The sequence below is a fragment of the Juglans microcarpa x Juglans regia genome, chromosome 3D (genome assembly GCF_004785595.1).
Source record: "Juglans microcarpa x Juglans regia isolate MS1-56 chromosome 3D, Jm3101_v1.0, whole genome shotgun sequence".
NCBI lineage: Eukaryota > Viridiplantae > Streptophyta > Magnoliopsida > Fagales > Juglandaceae > Juglans > Juglans microcarpa x Juglans regia.
Genome location: NC_054598.1, coordinates 13,024,301 through 13,044,261, shown reverse-complemented (window position 1 = coordinate 13,044,261; position 19,961 = coordinate 13,024,301). Strand labels below are relative to the sequence as shown.

General features: G+C 35.5%; 2 protein-coding genes across 4 annotated transcripts; one reads left to right on the top strand and one right to left on the bottom strand.

Annotated features, from left to right (window-relative positions):
* Window positions 1–9,592: 9,592 nt before the first annotated feature.
* LOC121254762 (thioredoxin H2-like) lies at window positions 9,593–17,982 on the bottom strand. 2 transcript variants are annotated; one of them, XR_005938710.1, is made up of 4 exons: window positions 17,762–17,982; window positions 17,542–17,664; window positions 17,243–17,445; window positions 9,593–9,621 (listed from the first exon to the last, which is right to left on the bottom strand). XR_005938710.1 is itself a non-coding variant. In XM_041154911.1 (3 exons), the coding sequence occupies exons 1-3, from the start codon at window positions 17,882–17,884 to the stop codon at window positions 17,314–17,316; spliced, it is 378 nt and encodes a 125-aa protein (XP_041010845.1). In that variant the 5' UTR covers window positions 17,885–17,982; the 3' UTR covers window positions 17,096–17,313. The 2 variants fall into 2 exon arrangements, 1 of the variants encoding a protein (XP_041010845.1); XM_041154911.1 differs by lacking the exon at window positions 9,593–9,621 and having other exon boundaries at window positions 17,096–17,445.
* Window positions 12,283–15,961, top strand: LOC121254761 (dnaJ homolog subfamily B member 1-like). Of its 2 annotated transcripts, none has more exons than XM_041154910.1 (2): window positions 12,283–13,067; window positions 15,163–15,961. In XM_041154910.1, the coding sequence occupies exons 1-2, from the start codon at window positions 12,550–12,552 to the stop codon at window positions 15,605–15,607; spliced, it is 963 nt and encodes a 320-aa protein (XP_041010844.1). In that variant the 5' UTR covers window positions 12,283–12,549; the 3' UTR covers window positions 15,608–15,961. The 2 variants fall into 2 exon arrangements, with proteins under 2 accessions (XP_041010844.1, XP_041010843.1); XM_041154909.1 differs by having other exon boundaries at window positions 12,286–13,067; window positions 15,160–15,961.
* Window positions 17,983–19,961: the final 1,979 nt, after the last annotated feature.

Sequence of the window (19,961 nt, the reverse complement as noted above, 5' to 3'; positions counted from 1 at the left end):
TAGAAAATTTTCACTGTGGGGCTACAAGATGATGATGAGCCTAGAACCATCCAAGAGGCTTTCTCATCTTCTACTAAAGATGAGTGGATGAAAGTATTAAATGATGAGATGGAGTCTATGAGGACTAATCAAGTCTAGGGTCTGGTAGACCTATCGCCAGAGCGAAAGGCCATTAAGAACAAATGGGTTCTAAATGTTAAACGTAAAGCGGATGGGTCAATATAAAGGTATAAAACTTGTCTTGTGGCGAAAGAATATACCCAACAAGAGAGTGTAGACTAAGAGGAAACATTTTCTCTAGTAGTAAGGTTTGCCTCAATTCACCTGATTCTAGCCATTATAGCTCATTTGGATTTGGAACTCTATTAGATGAACGTTACGACGACTTTTCTCAATAGAGAACTAGGTGGAGAGATCTATATACTGAGACGTTTAGTCTTGTTGTAAAACCTACTACTATTCGTCTTCTTATCTCTCTAGTGGTTTCTTCTAACTGGGCACACCATTAGTTAGACATACAAAATGCAGTCCTGCACGAAGATCTTGAAGAAGTCGTTTACATAAAACAACCTCTCGGGTTTGTGCGTCTTGACTTTCTGCACCATATCTGCAAGTTGAGAAAGTCTTTATATGGTTTAAAACAGGCTCCTCAAGCCTGGTTTGCTAAGCTTAGTGATAGACTGTTATCTTTAGGTTTTCATTGTTCATCTCCTGATTCATCTTTATTTATCCTCCGTACTGATTTGGGTTGTTTGTATATTCTCATCTATGTCGATGATATCTTAGTGACTGGGTCTCATTCTTCTCTAATATCATATTTTATCAATGCCCTGCATGCTTCTTTTCCTGTTAAGGATTTTGGATTGCTACATTATTTCTTACGTATTGAAGTACATAGAATAACCTCTGGTTTATTTTTATCTCATTTCAAATATATAACTGATTTGTTACACCGAACCAACATGCATTATTCTAAATGTGTTTCCACTTCCATGTCCACTTCTGAAAAACTTACTGCTCTTAATGGTTTTACTTTTGAGGATCCTCAATTGTATCACAGTGTAGTTGGTAGTTTACAATACTTTGCTTTTACAAGACCTGATATCTCATTTGCTATAAATCGTGTCTGTCAATACATACATTGTCCTCGGCTTCCCCACTAGACAACTGTCAAACGTATTCTGCGTTATCTCAGTAATATTCAATATCTTGGTCTTTGTTTTTCTCCTAATTCTTCTCATCAATTATCTGCATTTACTGATTCTGACTAGGTTGGATGCCTTGATGATTGATGATCCATAGGTGATTTTTGTGTGTATTTTGGGAACCATTTGATTTTTTTGGGGATCTAAGAAACAACCCACAATTGCTCAGTCTTCTATTGAAGCCGAGCATAAATCTGTTGCTAACACTGTTTGTGAGCTTATTTAGTTGTAGTCTCTCTTGGGTGAACTTGGCATTTTTTTCTCTACTCCTCCTATATTATGGTGTGACAATCTAGGTGCCACATATCTGTCTATGAACCTAGTTTTGCATTCTTGAACTAAACACATGGAGTTGGACTACCATTTTGTGCATGAAAGAGTGGCAGCAAAATCACTACAAGTCTTGTTTGTGCCCAGTAGAGATTAGATTGCAGATATACTCACTAAACCCCTCTCTACTAATCGGTTTTTGTATCTTCGATCAAGTCTCACTCTCACTTCAGTGTTGCTTGAATTGCGGGGGAATGTTAAGGCAGTAGAATTGCATGCCACCAGGGAACTTTCTAAAAGTGTGGAGAATAATTATGAAAAATCTCTTTATAACCGAAAAGGTGACTAGGCTAGCTAGGTGTCAAAATATGTATGGCCATAGGCTACAATTTTATTATGTAAAGGTCTATATATGTTGATCTCGTGCATGATGTATTGTGTGGAAAAAGTAGTGAATGATTTCTGAAATGAGAAAGGATACTCTATAAGACAGTTCTCTAAGAACCTTTCACAAACGTCTTGTGGTCCTTTTTCTTTTCTGCGTTTCATCATGGATCAACCAATGGGATTTGTGGTCAGAGATCAAGAGCGTAAAGTGTACAAGCTCAAACGATCTATATATGGCCTAAAACAATCATCTAGATAATGGTATCTCCGATTCCATCGAGCCATTCTCTCGAATGAGTTTACAATGATCGCAAAAGACCATTGTATTTATATAAAATGGTCCAAAATGAGTTTCGTGTTGTTATCATTATACGTTGATGACATTTTGATGGCTGGAAATTATAAGGGGATGATTGTCGCCACTGAGGAGTGGTTGTCCTCAATTTTGAGATAAATGACATGGGTGAGGCAAAATATATTTTGGGAGTTAAGATGTATATAGATCGTTCAAATAGACTTTTGTGTTTATTTCAACCGACTTACATAAAGAATGTTTTTGAACGTTTCCAAATGAGTAATTGTAAACCCATTGACAACCTCATTGCTAAATGCGAGACCTTATGCCAAGAATTGTGTCCTAAAACTCCAAGAGAGATAGAGAAGATGACTCATATTCCCTAAGCTAGTGCTATTGGTAGCTTGATGTACGCTATGATGTGTACTCGACCAGATATATGTTATGCAGTTGGCTTGGTCAGTAGATTCCAATCTAATCCTGGATGACTCATTGGAAAGCAGTCAAAATGATTTTTTGGATATCTCAAGGGGTGACTTTAGACCAATTAGTTTATACAATATTTTGTATAAAATCATTGCTAAAACCCTCGCTAATAGGTTGAAGAAAGTGTTGCCAGACATCATCTCTTGTGCATTTATACCGGGTGGGCTTATTACTAACAATATTATGATAGCTTATGAAGCTCTTCATACAATGAAAACTAGGCAGAAAGGGAAAGAATAAAGTATGACACTAAAATTAGATATATCCAAAACATATGACAGAGTTGAATGGGCATACATGAGGGCAGTTATGAAGAAGATTGGTTTTGGTGATAAGTGGACTGAGTTAATAATTAAATGTGTATCAAAGGAAAACTAGGGTTTTCTTTAAGGTATGGTAGCTAAGCATCTAATCTCCTATTTTACTGGATTGTGGTTAGGGTTACATGGCAACTAATCTCCTATTTTACTGGGATACAACAGAACTGGATTTCAAATAGATTAGGATTTATTTACTAATCTTATCTTGTATTTAAATTAAACTTGTACATATTTAGATAGGATAAAGTCGGGTTAGTTTAGATAAGATAAAGATGTAGTTTGTTGAGATTCAAATTGAATTCTCAATCTTATCTTTGTAATTATTTCTGGAACTATTTTTTATATAATGAGAATGAAGCACCTCAAAGAGGTATTCAACCAAAATCTGACATGGTATCAAAGTTACTCTGATTTCCTATTTTTTTGCACTTCCTCTGCCAACTCTAAAATCTTTAGGGTTTCTGTTTTCTTTTTTTTCCAAAGGCTTCTAGTTTCTTGATTTTCCTGGAGTCCTCTATTTTACAGCAACAACTCTCTTTTCTTGCTCTTAGTCTGTTTTTCATGGCATCTGAAAAATCTGATTACTTATGCATTCGGTTCAATGGAAAAAAATTATTCTGCTTGAGCATTTCACTTTCAGCTTCTTGTCAAGGGTAAAGAACTCTGGGGTCATGTTGATGGGACTATTCCAGCCCCTAAAGGTGCAAATGAATTGTCTACATGGGAGAGTAAGGATGCCAAGATCATGTCTTGGATCCTAGGTTCTATTGAGCCTCACATCATCCTCAATCTATGACTCTACAAAACCTCCAAAGCTATGTGGGAGTATTTGAAGAGAATCTACACTCAAAATAATTCCGCTCGAAGATTTCAGTTGAAATTTGATATGACTAATTTTTCTCAAGGTGGCTTATCAGTGGAGGACTTCTATTCTAATTTTTCAAATGTATGGGCTGAATACACTAACATTGTGTATTCTTCTATCCCTGCCGATGGTCTCCCTCATGTGCAAAGTGTGCATGAAACTAGTAGGGGGTCAGTTTCTTATGAAATTACATTCAAATTTTGAATCTGTTCGTTCTCTGTTAATGAATAGAGATCCAGTTCATTCTCTTGATGATTGTTTGGGAGATTTGCTTTGGGAGGAGCAAAGGTTACTTACTCGTAGTACAATGGAACAACAGCTTGCATCTCCTGCTCAAGTGACATTTATTGCACAAGGAAAATCCGAGGGCTGAGACTATAGCACTACACAATGCTATAGTTGCAAGGGATTTGGTCACATTGCCACCCACTATTCAAAGAAAATTTGTAACTATTGCAACAAATCTGGACATATTATCAAGGACTTCCCAATCCGACCTCCTTGGAAGTAAGAGAGTGCCTATTCGACCTTTCATGAAGTCTTAGGTGCATCCTCTTCTTCAACTCCTGCTGCTACCTCTCATGCTTCAGTACCTGCCGGTTCTAGTTCTACTACTCTTACTCTCGATATGGTACAATAAACGATAATTTCTGCCTTTTCTGCTTTAGGCATCTCAGGTAAACCAAAGTCCTCCCCTAATTCTTGGCTAATAGATTCTAGTGCCACAAATCATATGACTAATAATTCCACATTATTGCACAATCTTCAGTCCTATGATGGTCCTCTCAAAATCCACACGGCAAATGGTAGTCCTTTACCAATTTCTGTCGTGGGTGATATGTCCCTGTCATTCGAAATGTTTTGGTTTCTCCTACTCTCTCCATAAGTTTACTTTTTGTTGGACAGCTTGTTGAAAATAATTGTAATGTCTCTTTTTCATCTTTTGGTTGTGTTGTACAGGATCGAGTGTCCGGGAGGATGATCGCGAGGGGTCCTAAGGAGGGTCGGCTATTTCCAATAAATCTTAGTTCAGCTTCTATTGCGTCCAGTTCCTTTATTTCTTGTAATGCTGTCAAAATAAGTACTAATGATTGGCATCGATGTTTAGGACATCCCAATCCTAATGTACTCCAAATTTTGTTTAAATCTGGTGTTATTGACAATAAAAATTATGTTACAATGGAAACAATTTCTTTTGATTGTACCTCTTGCGAACTTGCCAAAAGCAAAGTGCTACCATTTCCACAATCTGGTTCTCATGCCTCTTGAGTGTTTAATATAATTCATAGCGACGGTTGGGGTATATCTCCTATTATATCACATGCTCACTACAAGTATTTTGTTATTTTTATTGACGATTGTAGTAGATTCACTTGGATCTATTTTCTTGATACTAAAAGTGAAGTATTTTTTGTTTTCAAGGTCTTTCTTGCACTCATTCAGACACAATTTGCTTCCTCAATCAAGGTCTTACGATCTGATTTTGGGGGTGAATATCTGTCTCATGAATTTCAGAATTTTCTTCAAGAAAAATGTATTCTTTCTCACATTCTTGCGCATATACACCACAACAAAATGGTGTAGCTGAGTGTAAGAATCGTCATCTACTTGATATGGTTCAAGCTCTTCTTATTGACTCATCTGTTCCATCTCGTTTTTGGTGTGAAGTATTAGCTACTGCTGTCCATTTAATTAATAGATTGCCCACACCAGTTTTACATAATGTTTCTCTCTATTCCATACTGTTTGGTCACACTCCAAGTTATTCTGATTTGCATATCTTTGATTGTGCGTGTTTCGTTCATCTTCCACCACATGAAAGACATAAATTGACTACTCAATCTGTTAAGTGTGCTTTTCTTGGATATAGTTCCACTCAAAAAGAATTTCTTTGTTATGATCCTAATGCACGAAGAATTAGAATTTTCAGGAATGTGTTATTTTTTTAAAATTAGCAATTTTTTCTCTCATGTCGATCATATCTCACCTAGTTTTTCAATTCTTCATGATGAGTCCGAGCCCTTCCCTATGCCCATTCCTGATACCGCTTATGCTCCAGTGGCTCGGTTCAAACCTAGTTTTGTCTACACTCGACATCATAACACCCCTTTAGCCGAGTCTCCTATAGCTTCTCAAAATTCTCCTACTCCAACACCTAATCCAACATCCACTATAGTTCCTGCTGCTTCTGTTCTTCGAAAATCTACCCGTGTCTCTCACCCATTAGATTGGTATGGTTTTTCTTCCCCACTTCTATGACTGCTATATTATCTTCCATTGTTATCCCTTCTTGTTACAAACAGGCTATGGAACATGAGTACTGGCAGCAAGCAATGCAGACAAAACTTGAAGCACTTGCGGCTAATCAGGCCTGGATGTGGTACAATCTCATCCTTTATCAAACCAATTGGTAGTAAATGGGTAAACTCCATAAAGTTTCGTTCCGATGACTCACTAGAACGATACAAAGCTAGATTGGTTGCTTTGGGGAATTACCAAGAGTGTGGCATAGATTATGATGAGGCTTTTGTTCCGGTTGCCAAGATGACTACTGTTCGCTTGTTACTTGCTCTTGTGGCTTCTAAATCTTGGCAATTAAGTCAAATGGATGTCAAGAATGCTTTCTTGCATGGCGATCTAAAAGAAGATATCTACATGAAACTTCCATCTGGTATGTCTATTTCCTCCCTACGGTTGTTTGTAAATTGAAGAGGTCTTTGTATGGTCTTAAACAAGCTCCTCGAGTTTGGTTTGAGAAATTTCGCGATACTTTGCTAGGGTTTTCTTTTAAGCAAAGTAAGTACGATGCTTCCTTATTTTTGCACAAGGGCGATGCTGGAGTAGTATTTTTATTGATATATGTAGATGATATTATCATCTCTGGTTCGGATGGACTTTTGATTCAAACAACTTCAGCAACATCTTCATAATGTGTTTCACATGAAGGACATTGGGGATCTTACCTACTTTCTAGGGTTGGAAGTTAGGTCTCAGCCACATGGTTTATTTCTCAATCAACACAAGTATATTCAAGACCTAATTCAGTTAGGGAGATTGGAAGATACTACTCCAGTTGATACTCCTCAAGAGGTGAATGTTAAGTATAGGAAAGACGAATGAGAACGTCTCTCGGATCCTACATTATACCGCAAGTTGGTTGGCAGCTTGATTTATCTCACCATCACACGCCCTGATATTTCCTATATTGTCCACACTGTTAGTAAGTTCATGGATTCTCCTAGACATCTTCATTTTGTAGCTATTCGTCGAATTATTCGCTATCTACTTGGGACTCCTAATCGTGGACTGTTTTTTCCTAAGGGTTCTTCTTTTGAATTAGTTGCCTATAGTGATGCAGATTGGGCTGGATGTCTAGGCTCTCGACGTTCTACTACTGGATGGTGTGTCTTCCTTGGGGATTCTCTTGTCTCTTGAAAGTGTAAGAGGCAAAATTGTGTATCTAAGTCATCTACAGAGGCTGAATATTGGGCAATATCTGCTGCATATTCAAAAATTATATGGTTGCGTGGTATTCTTTCAGAACTCGGCTTTGCACAGGCACATCTCACGCCTCTTCATGGTGATAATACAAGTGCCATTCAAATTGTAGCCAACCCAGTTTTTCATGAACATAGGAAGCACATCGAGGTTGATTGTCACTATATCCGAGATGCCTATGAGCCTAAAGCTATCATTCTCCCTCATGTGTCCATTGAACACCAAGTAGCTGATATCTTCACCAAAGTTTTGACTCGACAGCGGCATCGATACCTAGTTAGCAAATTGCTGCTAGTCGACTCACTAGCATCAATTTGAGGGAGGGTATCAAAAGAAAACTAGGGTTTTCTTTAAGATATGGCAGCTAGGCAGCTAATCTCCTATTTTACTGGGTTGTGGCTAGGGTTACATGGCAACTAATCTCCTATTTTACTGAATACAACATAATTGAATTTCAAATAGATTGGGATTTATTTACTAATCTTATCTTGTATTTAAATTAAACTTGTACATATTTAGATAGGATAAAGTCAGGTTAATTTAGACAAGATAAAGATGTAGTTTGTTGAGATTCAAATTGAATTCTCAATCTTATCTTTGTAATTATTTCTAGAACTATTTTTTTTATAATGAGAAGAAAGCACCTCAAAGAGGTATTCAACCAAAATCTGACAATATTCAATACTAGTTAATGGACATCCAAGAAATATGATAATACCTACCAGTAGTCTTAGGCAAAGAGACTCTTTGTCTCCTTACCTATTCCTATTATGTGCAAAATGGTTAAAAGTGCTATGGTTCACAATTATGAAAGGCAGGGGCTATAAAAGGGGTTTATGTAAGGGTGGAATTAGTATCAATCATCTAATCTTTGCAAATGATTGTATACTTTTTTGTAAATCAAATATGTAGCAGTGGAGATCTGTCAAACAAATTCTAGACAGGTTTGATGAACATGCTTTTGGGCAAAAGTTGAATATGCAGAAAACTTCTATTTATTTTAATACTAATACAAGTCTAGCTGTTAGAGATGAATTAGTATAAGATATTAGGGTAACGGTCTGTGGGGATGCTAAGAAATACATGGGATTACTCATAATGGTTGCGAAGTCTAAATATAAGGCTTTTAGAGGGATTAAAGAGAGAGTATGGGATAGGATTAACAGTTGGAAGAACCATTTTTTATCTCAAGCAAAGCAATTCTTATAAAAGCAATAATACAACCAATCCCTACTTAAGTAATGAGTGTTTTCAAACTTCCTAATTAGTTGTGTAAGAAAATCTCAACTATGATGGCTCGGTTTTGGTGGGGTCCTATGAATCAAGACAAGGAAATTCAGTGGAAAAAATGGAGTAAAGTGGGAGTTTCCAAGGGAGAAGGAGGGTTGGGTTTCAGAGATATTGAGAGCTTCAATCAAGCTATGTTGGCAAAGCAGTTCTGGAGGTTGCTAACAAATCCTAAGTCATTAGTTGTCAAGATTATGAAAGAGAAATATTTTAAACAAGGTAGTATTTTGGATGCTAAGCTTAGTTATGGTCCTTCACAGATTTGGATTAGTAAATGGGATCTAAGAATCTAATTAAAGAGGGTATGAGATGGAGGTTGGGGAATGATCAAAGATTAAAATATGGGGTGACAAGTGGTAGCCAACTCTTGCCACTCATATGGTTCAATCACATGCAAAGCTACTGTTAAGGAGTTGATTGATAATAAGGGTTGTTGGAACACAAACTTGATTCATGAAGGGATGATGAAGAAGAGGCAGCAGTAATCAATAGGTTACCTGTAAGCAAAAGAGAGGTTCAGTAGATAAAATCGGTCCTAAAAAATCTGGTATGTTCTCTGTGAAGACTGCATATTATTTGGCAGTTCATACATAGAGTGATGGGAGGTTAACAGTCAATTAGCAATAATGGTTCAGTTGGATGGAAGAAAATTTGGGAGTTGAAAGTTCCAAATCCAGTTGAAGTTTTTGTATAAAAAGCTGTTAGTGAAGTAATCCCTACAACGAGGAACCTTTTTAGGAGGAAAGCTACAGATAATAATCTTTGTCCTATATGTGAACTATGTGAGGAGACAAGCTGTCACCCTCTATGGAGTTGTGGTGCTGCTTCAGATGTCTGGGCAGATGCTTTGAGCAGTTTACAAAAATGGAAATGTGTAGAGGTTGATTTTTATAATATATGGGAATAGATGGCAACAAGATTACCAAGGAATGAATTGGAGGAAGCTGCATGTGTTCTTAGAACGATTTTGTTAAGGAGAAATATATATATATATATATATATATATATGTTTTTGAAAGAAAGTTTGAAAGTCCCATATCAATTTTACAAGGAGCAAAAGAAGAGGTGGAGAGCTTTCAGCAGGCACAAGTGATGCTCAGAGATCCAATACCAGTAGAGGTTCCAGTAAATAGGGCTATCAGGTGGAAAAAGTCAAGTATAAACTTCTATAAAGTAATCTGGGACGCGGCACTAGATATGTGACCATTTCAAAGATGGGGGGAGGGAGCTAGAGTTGTGATCAGGAATTGGGAGGGTGAATTAATTGCTTCTTTGTGCATGCCAAAAATATTTGTTAATCATGCTGTTGTGAACTTATGGTTGAGATTTTTGCTCTAGAGAGGGCTATGGAGTTATATCTGGAAATTGGGTTAGAACAGGTCATTTTTGAAGGAGATGCTCTTGCATTAATCAATGATGTACAGAAATATGAGGAGAGCTGATCTTGGTATGGTCAAATGATAAAAGATATTAAGGCTTAATTCCAAGGTAGAGATATGTGGAGTGTCCGGTATGCACCTAGAGAAGGCAATCATGTTGCATATCAAATGGCCAAGCTAGCTCTATCTTGTGAAGAGGAGTTAGTTTGGTTGGAAAGGGTCCGGATCTAATTAAGAATTGCATTCATTTAGAGAAATAATGTGATGGATGATTTTATTTCTAACAAAGAAGGATGTTCTGATTTTTTTTTTTTTTTTTAAAAGCTCACTACTTTTTTATATTTAAAGATTCATTAATTTGATGGCCTAATTCAACGAGAGAAAGATACAACAATAAATATCAATATGAAGTTTACTGTATCCAAAACTCTTTGGTATTAATTATATAAAAACAAATTAATTATTACTATTTTGCATACCAATTAATTAAGTAATTAAATTTATTGACTATATACCTTCAGTTTTATATTGGTTTCAAGTAAATTAGTAAATTAATCGTATAATATTTAGTACTATTTTTTCTATATAATATAGAAAATACTAGTTTGCCCCCTTCATTTGTCCACTAGGTTTGACCGCCCATACATTTTATTTTTTTTCTTTTTTTTTAATGTTTAAGAAAATGACTACTAATGAATTTGTGTATTTTTTAAAAAATATTAAAAAAATAAAAAGTAAAATTACACTAAGAGCACGCCCAACAGTAAAAAGCACTTAAAAGAAATCAAATGAAGCAGTATCATACAAATATTATATAAAAATCTACTAAAATTGTGGCGTTTTTATACAAATATAATTCTAAAACTTTAGTCTGTATCTAATTTTAAATATATAATGTCTTATTTCAGAATATTTGACTTTCACACATTAAATGAGAGTTTCCTTTAAAAATAATGCATTGTATGTAATACTAAATACAACTAACTATGAGTCCCACTATATGTTAAATTCTGATTTATTTTCAAAATAAACATAATGATAAAAAGGAATCTACGATATAGTTGTCAATTTTCTTAAAATGTTGTTAATATTTAAAATTAGGAAAATGCTTGGGTGCAAATCAAATATGCACACCACCCACTGCTTTTATTTTTTGTTTCCTTATTGTTAATTATAAGAAGATAAAAAAAAGTTTGTGTTTCAGATGTTTGTCTGTAAAGGTTGAGTCATCTTTTTTTATGAACAGTGAGTTGAGTATCTATTTAGGTATAGATTGTTACCTCTTGAAAGTTTGTCTATAAAGAGTATCAGCAATAGTGAAGACTAGACTAGTTATAAAAGAAAATAATGTACTGGTAGAACTTCAAATACATTATTTTAATTTATGATGTCATGTTTGATATGAAGACTTTCCAAAATGTATCTAATCATGGATGTAAATTTTTCTGATAAATAAATAATGACAATTTCTCTTCAAAAAATATGCACACCAGAATTTTTTTTATTTTTATATATTTAAAAATTTATTATTAGTGAATTTATGTGTATGTATTTTTTTAACATTAAAAAACAAAATGCAATGGTGTGCATATTTAAGATGTAACCCTAGCGTCGTTCTTATCAAAAACTTGAAAAAAAATATATCCACATCAATCAAGTTGACATTTGAAAAAAAAACTAATATCTTACCCAAACGAGGACATAACCCTTACCCTTTATAAATTCTCTAGAATTATCACGATGGATTTTACTAAATAAAAATTATTATTTCCAAATTCAATACTATTTTATGATCAAAATTATACGTATCCCTTTCAAATTTCGAATTCAACGTACAAAATAAGATAAGATAAATATTTATGATGATAAATGTTTGAACTTTAAAATCATAAAGAGTGACTCTACAGTAACAGCTAAGAGTTCACACTGGGAGCTTCTGTTAATGTATTTTATGTTTTTTTTAATATAATTTTTAACATTTTTAAATATTTTTAAAAAATAAAAAAATTTACAATATGATTAAAAATTACTTACTTAATCACAAAGTAAAAAAAAAATATTTCGAAAAACTATAAGTGATATCACTTTAGTTTTTGTTTTTTTTTAAAAAAAAAAACTAATTAATAACTACACGAATGACGAGTGTTTACAAAGAGCTTGAGAAATTAGAGGAACAAAAATATTATAAAATAATAATAATAATAATAAAGGGACATTCATGAATTTGCAATACCGCTGCTGTTACACAAGCATTTCCACATTAAAGGAAAGAGAAAATATCGTCAGAGACGTAACAAAACCGTGGCCACTACTCCTTAACTTAGTGGAGCGCGTAAGCTTTGAAGCCTTGTTGAGTGTTGACAACGGCCGACTCGCCCATTTCTCTGCTTGAATTTCGAATCAAGTAAAGCTTCATTCACATTCCTATAAACACAGCGGAAGAAGCTTCGTGATTCTTCACGAACCTCGCATTCCAAAACCTGTATTAATTAAATAATTGAAGAATTCCCTCGCATTCCCCTCAAAATCCAAAGAGTTTCATAGAAGAGAGAGAGATATGGGGGTGGACTACTACAACATGCTGAAGGTGAGCCGGAACGCGAGCGAGGAGGACCTGAAGAAGGCGTATAAAAGGTTGGCGATGAAGTGGCACCCGGACAAGAACCCGGCCAACAAGAATGAGAGTGAGGCCAAGTTCAAGCAGATCTCTGAGGCCTACGACGTCCTCAGTGACCCTCAGAAGCGCCAGATCTACGACCTCTACGGCGAAGAGGGCCTTCAAGCTGCCGAGTTTGCCAGCCCTAACTCCACCGGTGGGCCCTTCACTGCTGGTAACTCGGGCTTCCGGTACAATCCCCGCGATGCCGATGACATTTTCGCGGAATTTTTTAGCGGATCCGGCGGGGATAGGTTCAGGAGTGGCAATGGGGAGGAAGTAAGGAGGAGCCAGGTGAAGAAGAAGGCGAATCCGAAAGCGGCTGCGATCGAGAGCAAGTTGGTGTGTACCTTGGAGGAGCTTTACAAGGGTTGTCGTAAGAAGATGAGAATTTCGCGCTCTGTTCCTGATGAGTTTGGGTACATTCACTTTCTTCTATTCTCAGTGATTTTTTTTCCCCAAAATGTAGTAATAAAATGCTGCACTCATTTGAATTCCAACGTCTACGATCTGCTTATAACTTTGTGAGAGACGCTACTAATTCACTATAGTGTTTCAAATTTTCAAAGATTTAATTTTGGTTGACTAACCAATTGGTTGATGTGGAGATGTCAAAAAGATAGGCCAGCCTGGGTTTTTTTGCCCTTTATGATGTTGTGTTCTTATGGGAAAGTATGTACTTTTTAACCAAATTCCCTTTTAGTTGGTGATTACGGCGAAGAATTGAGCTTCTCTTATCCTCGTTTGTTTCTATAATTTGCAGGGATGAAAGTAGAATACTTGACCTTGAAATTTATTCAACTGTTTGTCGGAATTAAACACGATGTGTACGTTTTGGATGCCACGGTTAAGGTTCCTATATCATGTGACTTTCTTGCTATTAGTATCATGAGATTTTTTTGACAAGTCTCACCATCTTCACCATGTGACTCAATGTCCGATAGAAGTATATAAGGGCTGTATGAATTCACCGGGAAACTTTCAGGCTATTCTGTGGAACCTGTTGGTTAGTCAACATGTGTTCTCTCGCCTTATGGTTCAAAAAAAATATGATGATCATTTTTGGCTTCTCATGCTCTTACTCCTAACGACACAGATAGCCAAAGAGGGAAAATCTCTGATTTCTGTTTATTATGTTCAATCAATCTACTCATAGTGAAAAGCATATGTTTTATGAAATGCGCTACATTGTGTTTAAGTGTGTTTTTTTGAGCTTCTTCACTTCAGCACCATGCGCTTAGCTTTGCTTTGCTTTATAGAAGGGAAAGACTGTTGTCTTGAGAGTAAAATACACGTGCAAGTGAGAGAGCGAATAGTCCCTCATGCATTCATGTGAACTATCAGAAGGTGGTGGGGTTGAAACCAGAGGACTGCACAAGGACCCAAGGTATTTGCAGAGAGGGAAATGGACTCCTATTGACTAATGGTTAGTTCTTCAGTTTCCTTTATCATGTAAGTAGCTATGCAGCCCTTACTACGTTTGATTTAAAAGGTAAACAGGCTAGCCCCCACCCAACACTAGTCAAATGGTGGTGTATTTTTTGGTTTGGGGGGGAGGGGGGGTGTGAAGACAAGTGGTAAGCTGCCTTGGATATGAGGAACTCCTGTAAAAAAAAAAAAACGAAACGTTGAGTATTTAAGGGAGATCTTTCTATCAATAGATAGGGTTTATTGCTAAATATAGGGGATAGTATCCATCTGTTCTCTCTCTGTCTCTCTCAACTCAGGAGATGATAAAGGATACATGGACGTCTAAGGGGATGTCTACTCTATTCATATGATAAAGGATACATAGTATCCATCTACCTTGACATGACGTGACTTCTCTTGGCCATCCATTAACTACAGACAAGGCTTCAATCATTCTCATCTACCTCAATCAAAGAGATCTCGATTGGTTTGTGCCGTCTGTTATTCATATAGAGAAGTTGTCATTTGTAGGCACTAAGGATTAAGGAACACAGTTCTGTGTATAGCTGAATAGACTATGCAAGGTTTATTTAGCCTGGTTGATTTTGTTAGCTTTGTCTTGATGATAGAAATGCAAGTTTACAGATTTGAGTTAATTGCTGTTGCAAGCTATTTTAGGTTTTGAATTTGTCTGAAACTGACAGCATTTGTTCCCACCCCCCCCCCCCCCCCCCCCGGGGGGTTTCTCCTACCTAATATTAGATTAATGGAAATAAAATCTTTGTTCTATCGGGGTTTCGTGAATTTCAAAAGCAACGTTGTGTTGGTTAGGTTTTTGGCTGTGGCTGACCTAAATTAGCTGTAACCTTGTTGCGTCCCTAGATCCATCCTGGGCTCTAATTGACACAATCAGAAAGAAGGGGGGGTGGATCTTTGCAATGTCTTAATTAGTTTGTTTATTCTTACTTGTAATAAAAATGTCTTAATTGGTTTGTATACTCTTAAAGCCACTGAATTTAGGTAGTATGATTTTTTTTTTCATGGCTTTACTTACCAATTTTTCCCTTCATGGTTTCACTAATACAAGCAATCGTTTTGCAGTAGACCTAAGACTGTTGAAGAAATCCTAAAAATAGATATCAAACCTGGTTGGAAGAAGGGCACGAAAATTACTTTTCCTGAGAAAGGAAACCAAGAACCTGGCGTTACTCCAGCTGATCTAATTTTTGTGGTGGACGAGAAACCTCATGCTATTTTCAAGAGAAATGGAAATGATCTGGTGGTCACTCAGAAAATATCGCTAATGGAGGCTCTTGCTGGGGTAACTCTTAATCTGACAACCTTGGATGGACGGAATCTTGCAATCTCAGTGACTGATATTGTAAAACCCGGCCATGAGATGGTGATCCCAAATGAAGGAATGCCCAACTCAAAGGAACCAAGCAAGAAAGGAAACATTGTAATTAAGTTTGACATCAAGTTCCCGTCGAGGCTCACAGAAGAACAGAAATCTGACTTGAGGAGAGCTCTTGGCGGAGCTGGTAACTAGTTCTGTTGAAGGCTAGGGTTATAACTATCCACAAACTCTGATTGATATTGCAAGGTCAGTTAAATGTAAATATACGGGCTTCAATAATAAAGAAGGATTGTGTATAGTAGGAAGGAGGTTTGAAGGGATGCCATTTTTTGTTGGTAGCACAAAGTAGCATAGGAAAAAGCAGAGCATCCTCAGCTACTGCATGCCTGTTACTAGATGATGACTTTGGGTTATCTAATTTAAAATTTGTGTTAGGAATGTAAAGATTGTGGTTTTAATGTGCCGTTGCGAGGAAAACATTTTAAATGGTGTATTTGGAAGTTATGTGGTTCAATATGCTAACATCTGCCCTTCTTTTTAGACGTTCGTTACTGTATTTGTTCATTTTGTTTTGTCTATTCGACAATCCTTTCCCAACCTGTATTAATAAAATCCTGAGGGGTAGTAGCTCAGCTGATCCGGTCTTGGGTTTGTTTTTCAATGGTCACCAGTTCGAGTCTCCTTAAGGCCACTGGAGGTTTCCTAGTCGTTAACTTCAAGGTCTTATGGGATTAGTCGAGGTGCGCACAAGCTGGTCCGGACACTCACGATTATCTACAAATAAATAAAAAAACCCTGTATTAATAATATGGAATTGGTTCAGTTTAATTTCAGAGTTACCGGTTCCAATGAATAATTTGATGGGCATACCCGAGAGCTTCTACCGATATCTTGTAGGATTCTAGAGAGATGATAATCTTATTCAGTCATCCAAGTTGAAGTGTTTAGAATTCAGCTGCTTGAAAACATTGACGAAATCTAATTGCTTAATCATGGAAGATTTGGGCATTGAAGAATGCTATTTGTTATCCTCTTAATTATTATCCTCAAGATAAGTAAAAAATGATAAATAGTTTTCTGACTATTTGATACCACTTGAGAGAATGATGTGAGAATTAACTATTAAAAAAATAAAAAAAATACACATTTAGTCTCGTCTATTTTCGCAAATAAGATGAGATGAGTTAAAATAAAAGTTGAAAATTAAATAAAATATTTTTAGAATATAATTTTTTAATATAATTTTTATTTTAGGATTTGATATTGAATTATTTATTTTATTTTATGTAAGAATTTAGAAAATTTGTAATGATTAGATGAGATGAGATGAAAATGATTGTGAAAACAAATGAGTATTTGTAGGACATTCTCTTCAAGCATCTGTATACCTTCTATATCCATATAAACTATATAATTTTCAGAACATGAAACTTTGTTGTGATACTCATCGTTTATGTTACTAATAAATTAATTAATAAAATAATATATGTCATAAATTTATAAACTTATAAAATATAAATAAAATATCTAATGAAATTATTAATTTTAATTTGCTAACATGAGTACTAGTTTCTTACTTTTCGAACGCTTGCTTTTATGTTTTCTGGATTTATTGTGCTCGATGACATGAGAGAGAGAGAGAGAGAGAGAGAGAGAGAGAGAGAGAAAAATTGAACGAAATTAAAGTGAGAAAAGCTCACCATATTACATTAACAACGAAGAGAAAAGACACCGTCTTATTTAGCCTATATATGTAAATGGGTGTGTTATTTTGAGCTCTCTTTTTCCCTCCTCTCCCTTTTCCAAGTAGTTGTAGTTGGAATACATATATATATATATATATGGTTATAGCAGTGCCCAGCTAGCAGGATTGATGCTCCACGCATGATTGGTGGTCCTCATGCCCCGTGTTTCACAATCATCTTCTGCAGTTCGTCCTTCCTAACCCCCACCACCCTCTCTACCACCTTTCCTTTCTTCACCAGCAAAAATGTTGGCAATGTCCCCACCTCGAGTCCCCATGCCACAGACTGTTTTCACCATTAAAATGTTAGCAATCATGCTTCAAAAAGAGTCTCAAAATCAAATATTTCTAGTTAAAAAAGGAAAAGAGCTAGCCATGTTACCTCCAACTCGTCCACATCAATCTTGATGAACTCTGCATCTTTATATTCTGCAGAAAACTCCTTGAAGGCTGGCTCGATGAATCTACAAGCTCCACACCATGTAGCAGTGAAATAAACCACCGACTTCAGCACCATGCAGAAACCAAATCCAATATCAGTACCAAAAAAAATAACAGAATATGAATCTTTAGATAATTAAGAACAATATTGAAGTAATTACCAGCTTGTTGGTGTCCTTAGAGGCCTGGACGTGGGATTTCCATTGCTCTTTTGAATGGAAGGCTGTGACACGAGATGCCATTGATCCATTAAGCTTCTGCAATTCGTAAACATTGCCTCCCATTTTTTCCTTGCTTCTTTCTTAATGCAGATTTCTATATCTTGTAGCTACGAACTCTGGAATCTCGAAAGCTTTGGCTTGAGCTCTAAATGGGGGGGTCGGGAGGGCTTTATATAGGATGGAGTTTGATAAGGAAAGACATACCGTTCACGACTGTAATCTCAAATATCAGTATTGGATTCGTTTCTGCTTCATGATGTGACTCAATCTATTGTATGGACCGTTGGCTCTAATTTAAAAAATAGTTAAGGCATAAGCACCCCAAAATAAAAATAGATTTATATTTTTTAAATTTGGTATTATTTTACTTCCTCCATAAAAAGTCACCACTAAATTGAGATTGAAATAATTTTAAAAATACACTATAAGAATATATAATTCTTTCTTTTTATATGTAATTGTATTTAAATTTAATGATGGATATCCAAACTATTGTATGTAGAGTACTTAAATGTGTGATGTGTAAAAAAAATCTTATTTAAGTAATTGCAACTTAAAATGTGTCATATCAACAAATATAATTGGGGATAATAAAATGGAGTAAGTAAGATTGCTAAAAAAAAAAAAAAAAACTTGTCCTAGAGATTATAAATATGGAGGTGATAACAATAAGGGGTTGATTGCTCAATCAATGCAAGGAGCTTATTTCTATGTGATTTGATCGATGAGAAGTCATAGCTCATTAAAATCTGCATGCATTTAATAGAATTAAGGTCAATCTTAGGCCGCATTTGTTTTTATAGAACGTTCCTCTAATCTCGTCTTATATGATATAATTATTATAATTTTTTTAAATTTTTATATAAAATAAAATAGATAATTTAATTTTTTTAAATTTTAAAATAAAAATAATATTAAAATAATATATTCTAATAATATATTATTTAATTTTTAATTTTTATCTCAACTCATTTCTTTTGATCCATAAAAAAAAAATGAAATCTTAATGAAAAAACTATGCACAACTCTCCAAAAATAAAATAATAAATTATGTCCACGTGCCTTGCATGTCTGAGAGCAAGCATCTCAGTTGCGGCTATAAGAGTTTCGGAGAGCATACCTTTTAGGAAATGGTCCCAATTAGAATTTGGCCATTTACATCCCCTTTTTTGCAAGTTATATTCTGTGAGCAATTTTAATTCTATTTTATTGATTTATTTATTTATTTATAAAATGAGAAAAATGGCAAGGAATGAAGAGAGGCAATGGCAAGCATTATTTATTTTGGCGGTCACCGTGAGAACACATTTGATGTAGGGGTCTATGTCGGGAGAGAATATTCTGAATGGCCCCACAAAGTAGAAGCAAACATGAACATCCACAACCATTCTCTCAAACATTTTATGATCATGCAACTTGCTTACTAGGACATATATACAGCAGCGCCACACTTTATAATCTCCATTTCTTCATTACCCTAACCGTTGAGTTGAGCTCTGATTCCAAGTTTTGTTCCGACATTCTCATCATGTATTAGAGAGAAATGTTAATGGAGCATCACTTGTTGCTTGCTTTAATTAGTGTTGTCATGTCTAACTTCTCTCATTGTTCTCTCTACTTTGGAAAAGTGGTGCAGATTTTAAGTCAGTTTTGATCATCAATCTAATTCCATTTCTATATGTATATGCAATATAGATGTGATCTTTAATTGGATAAAGACATGATATGATGTCTTTGCATGACCTCTAGAGGGGAGGGTACCTTGGGCTTCCTCCTCATCAAATAATAATACACAAAGTCTTTCTTCATTCCCATTATGCATTCTCTAGCTCGTTTACATAGAGAGCGTAGAGATGGTAACGAATTCAATTCTTCCGAACTATTTGGGTTAAATTCTTCAAAATAAATATCCTGCACCTTCAACTTCTGAATTGAATGAAACTGAAACCTAAACTCTTCTGCTATCCTGAAATCTAGTTAAAATGTTCAATCAAATCAGATCAGAAACTGCAACAAACAGATTTATCAAGCTCTAGCTAGATTCTCTCAATACTTGAGTTCATGAGCTGAAGCACTGCTCACTCTTGAAGATGGAAACGATAACAATCTGGGTATTAGTAGAAGAAGGCTAGAGATTAAT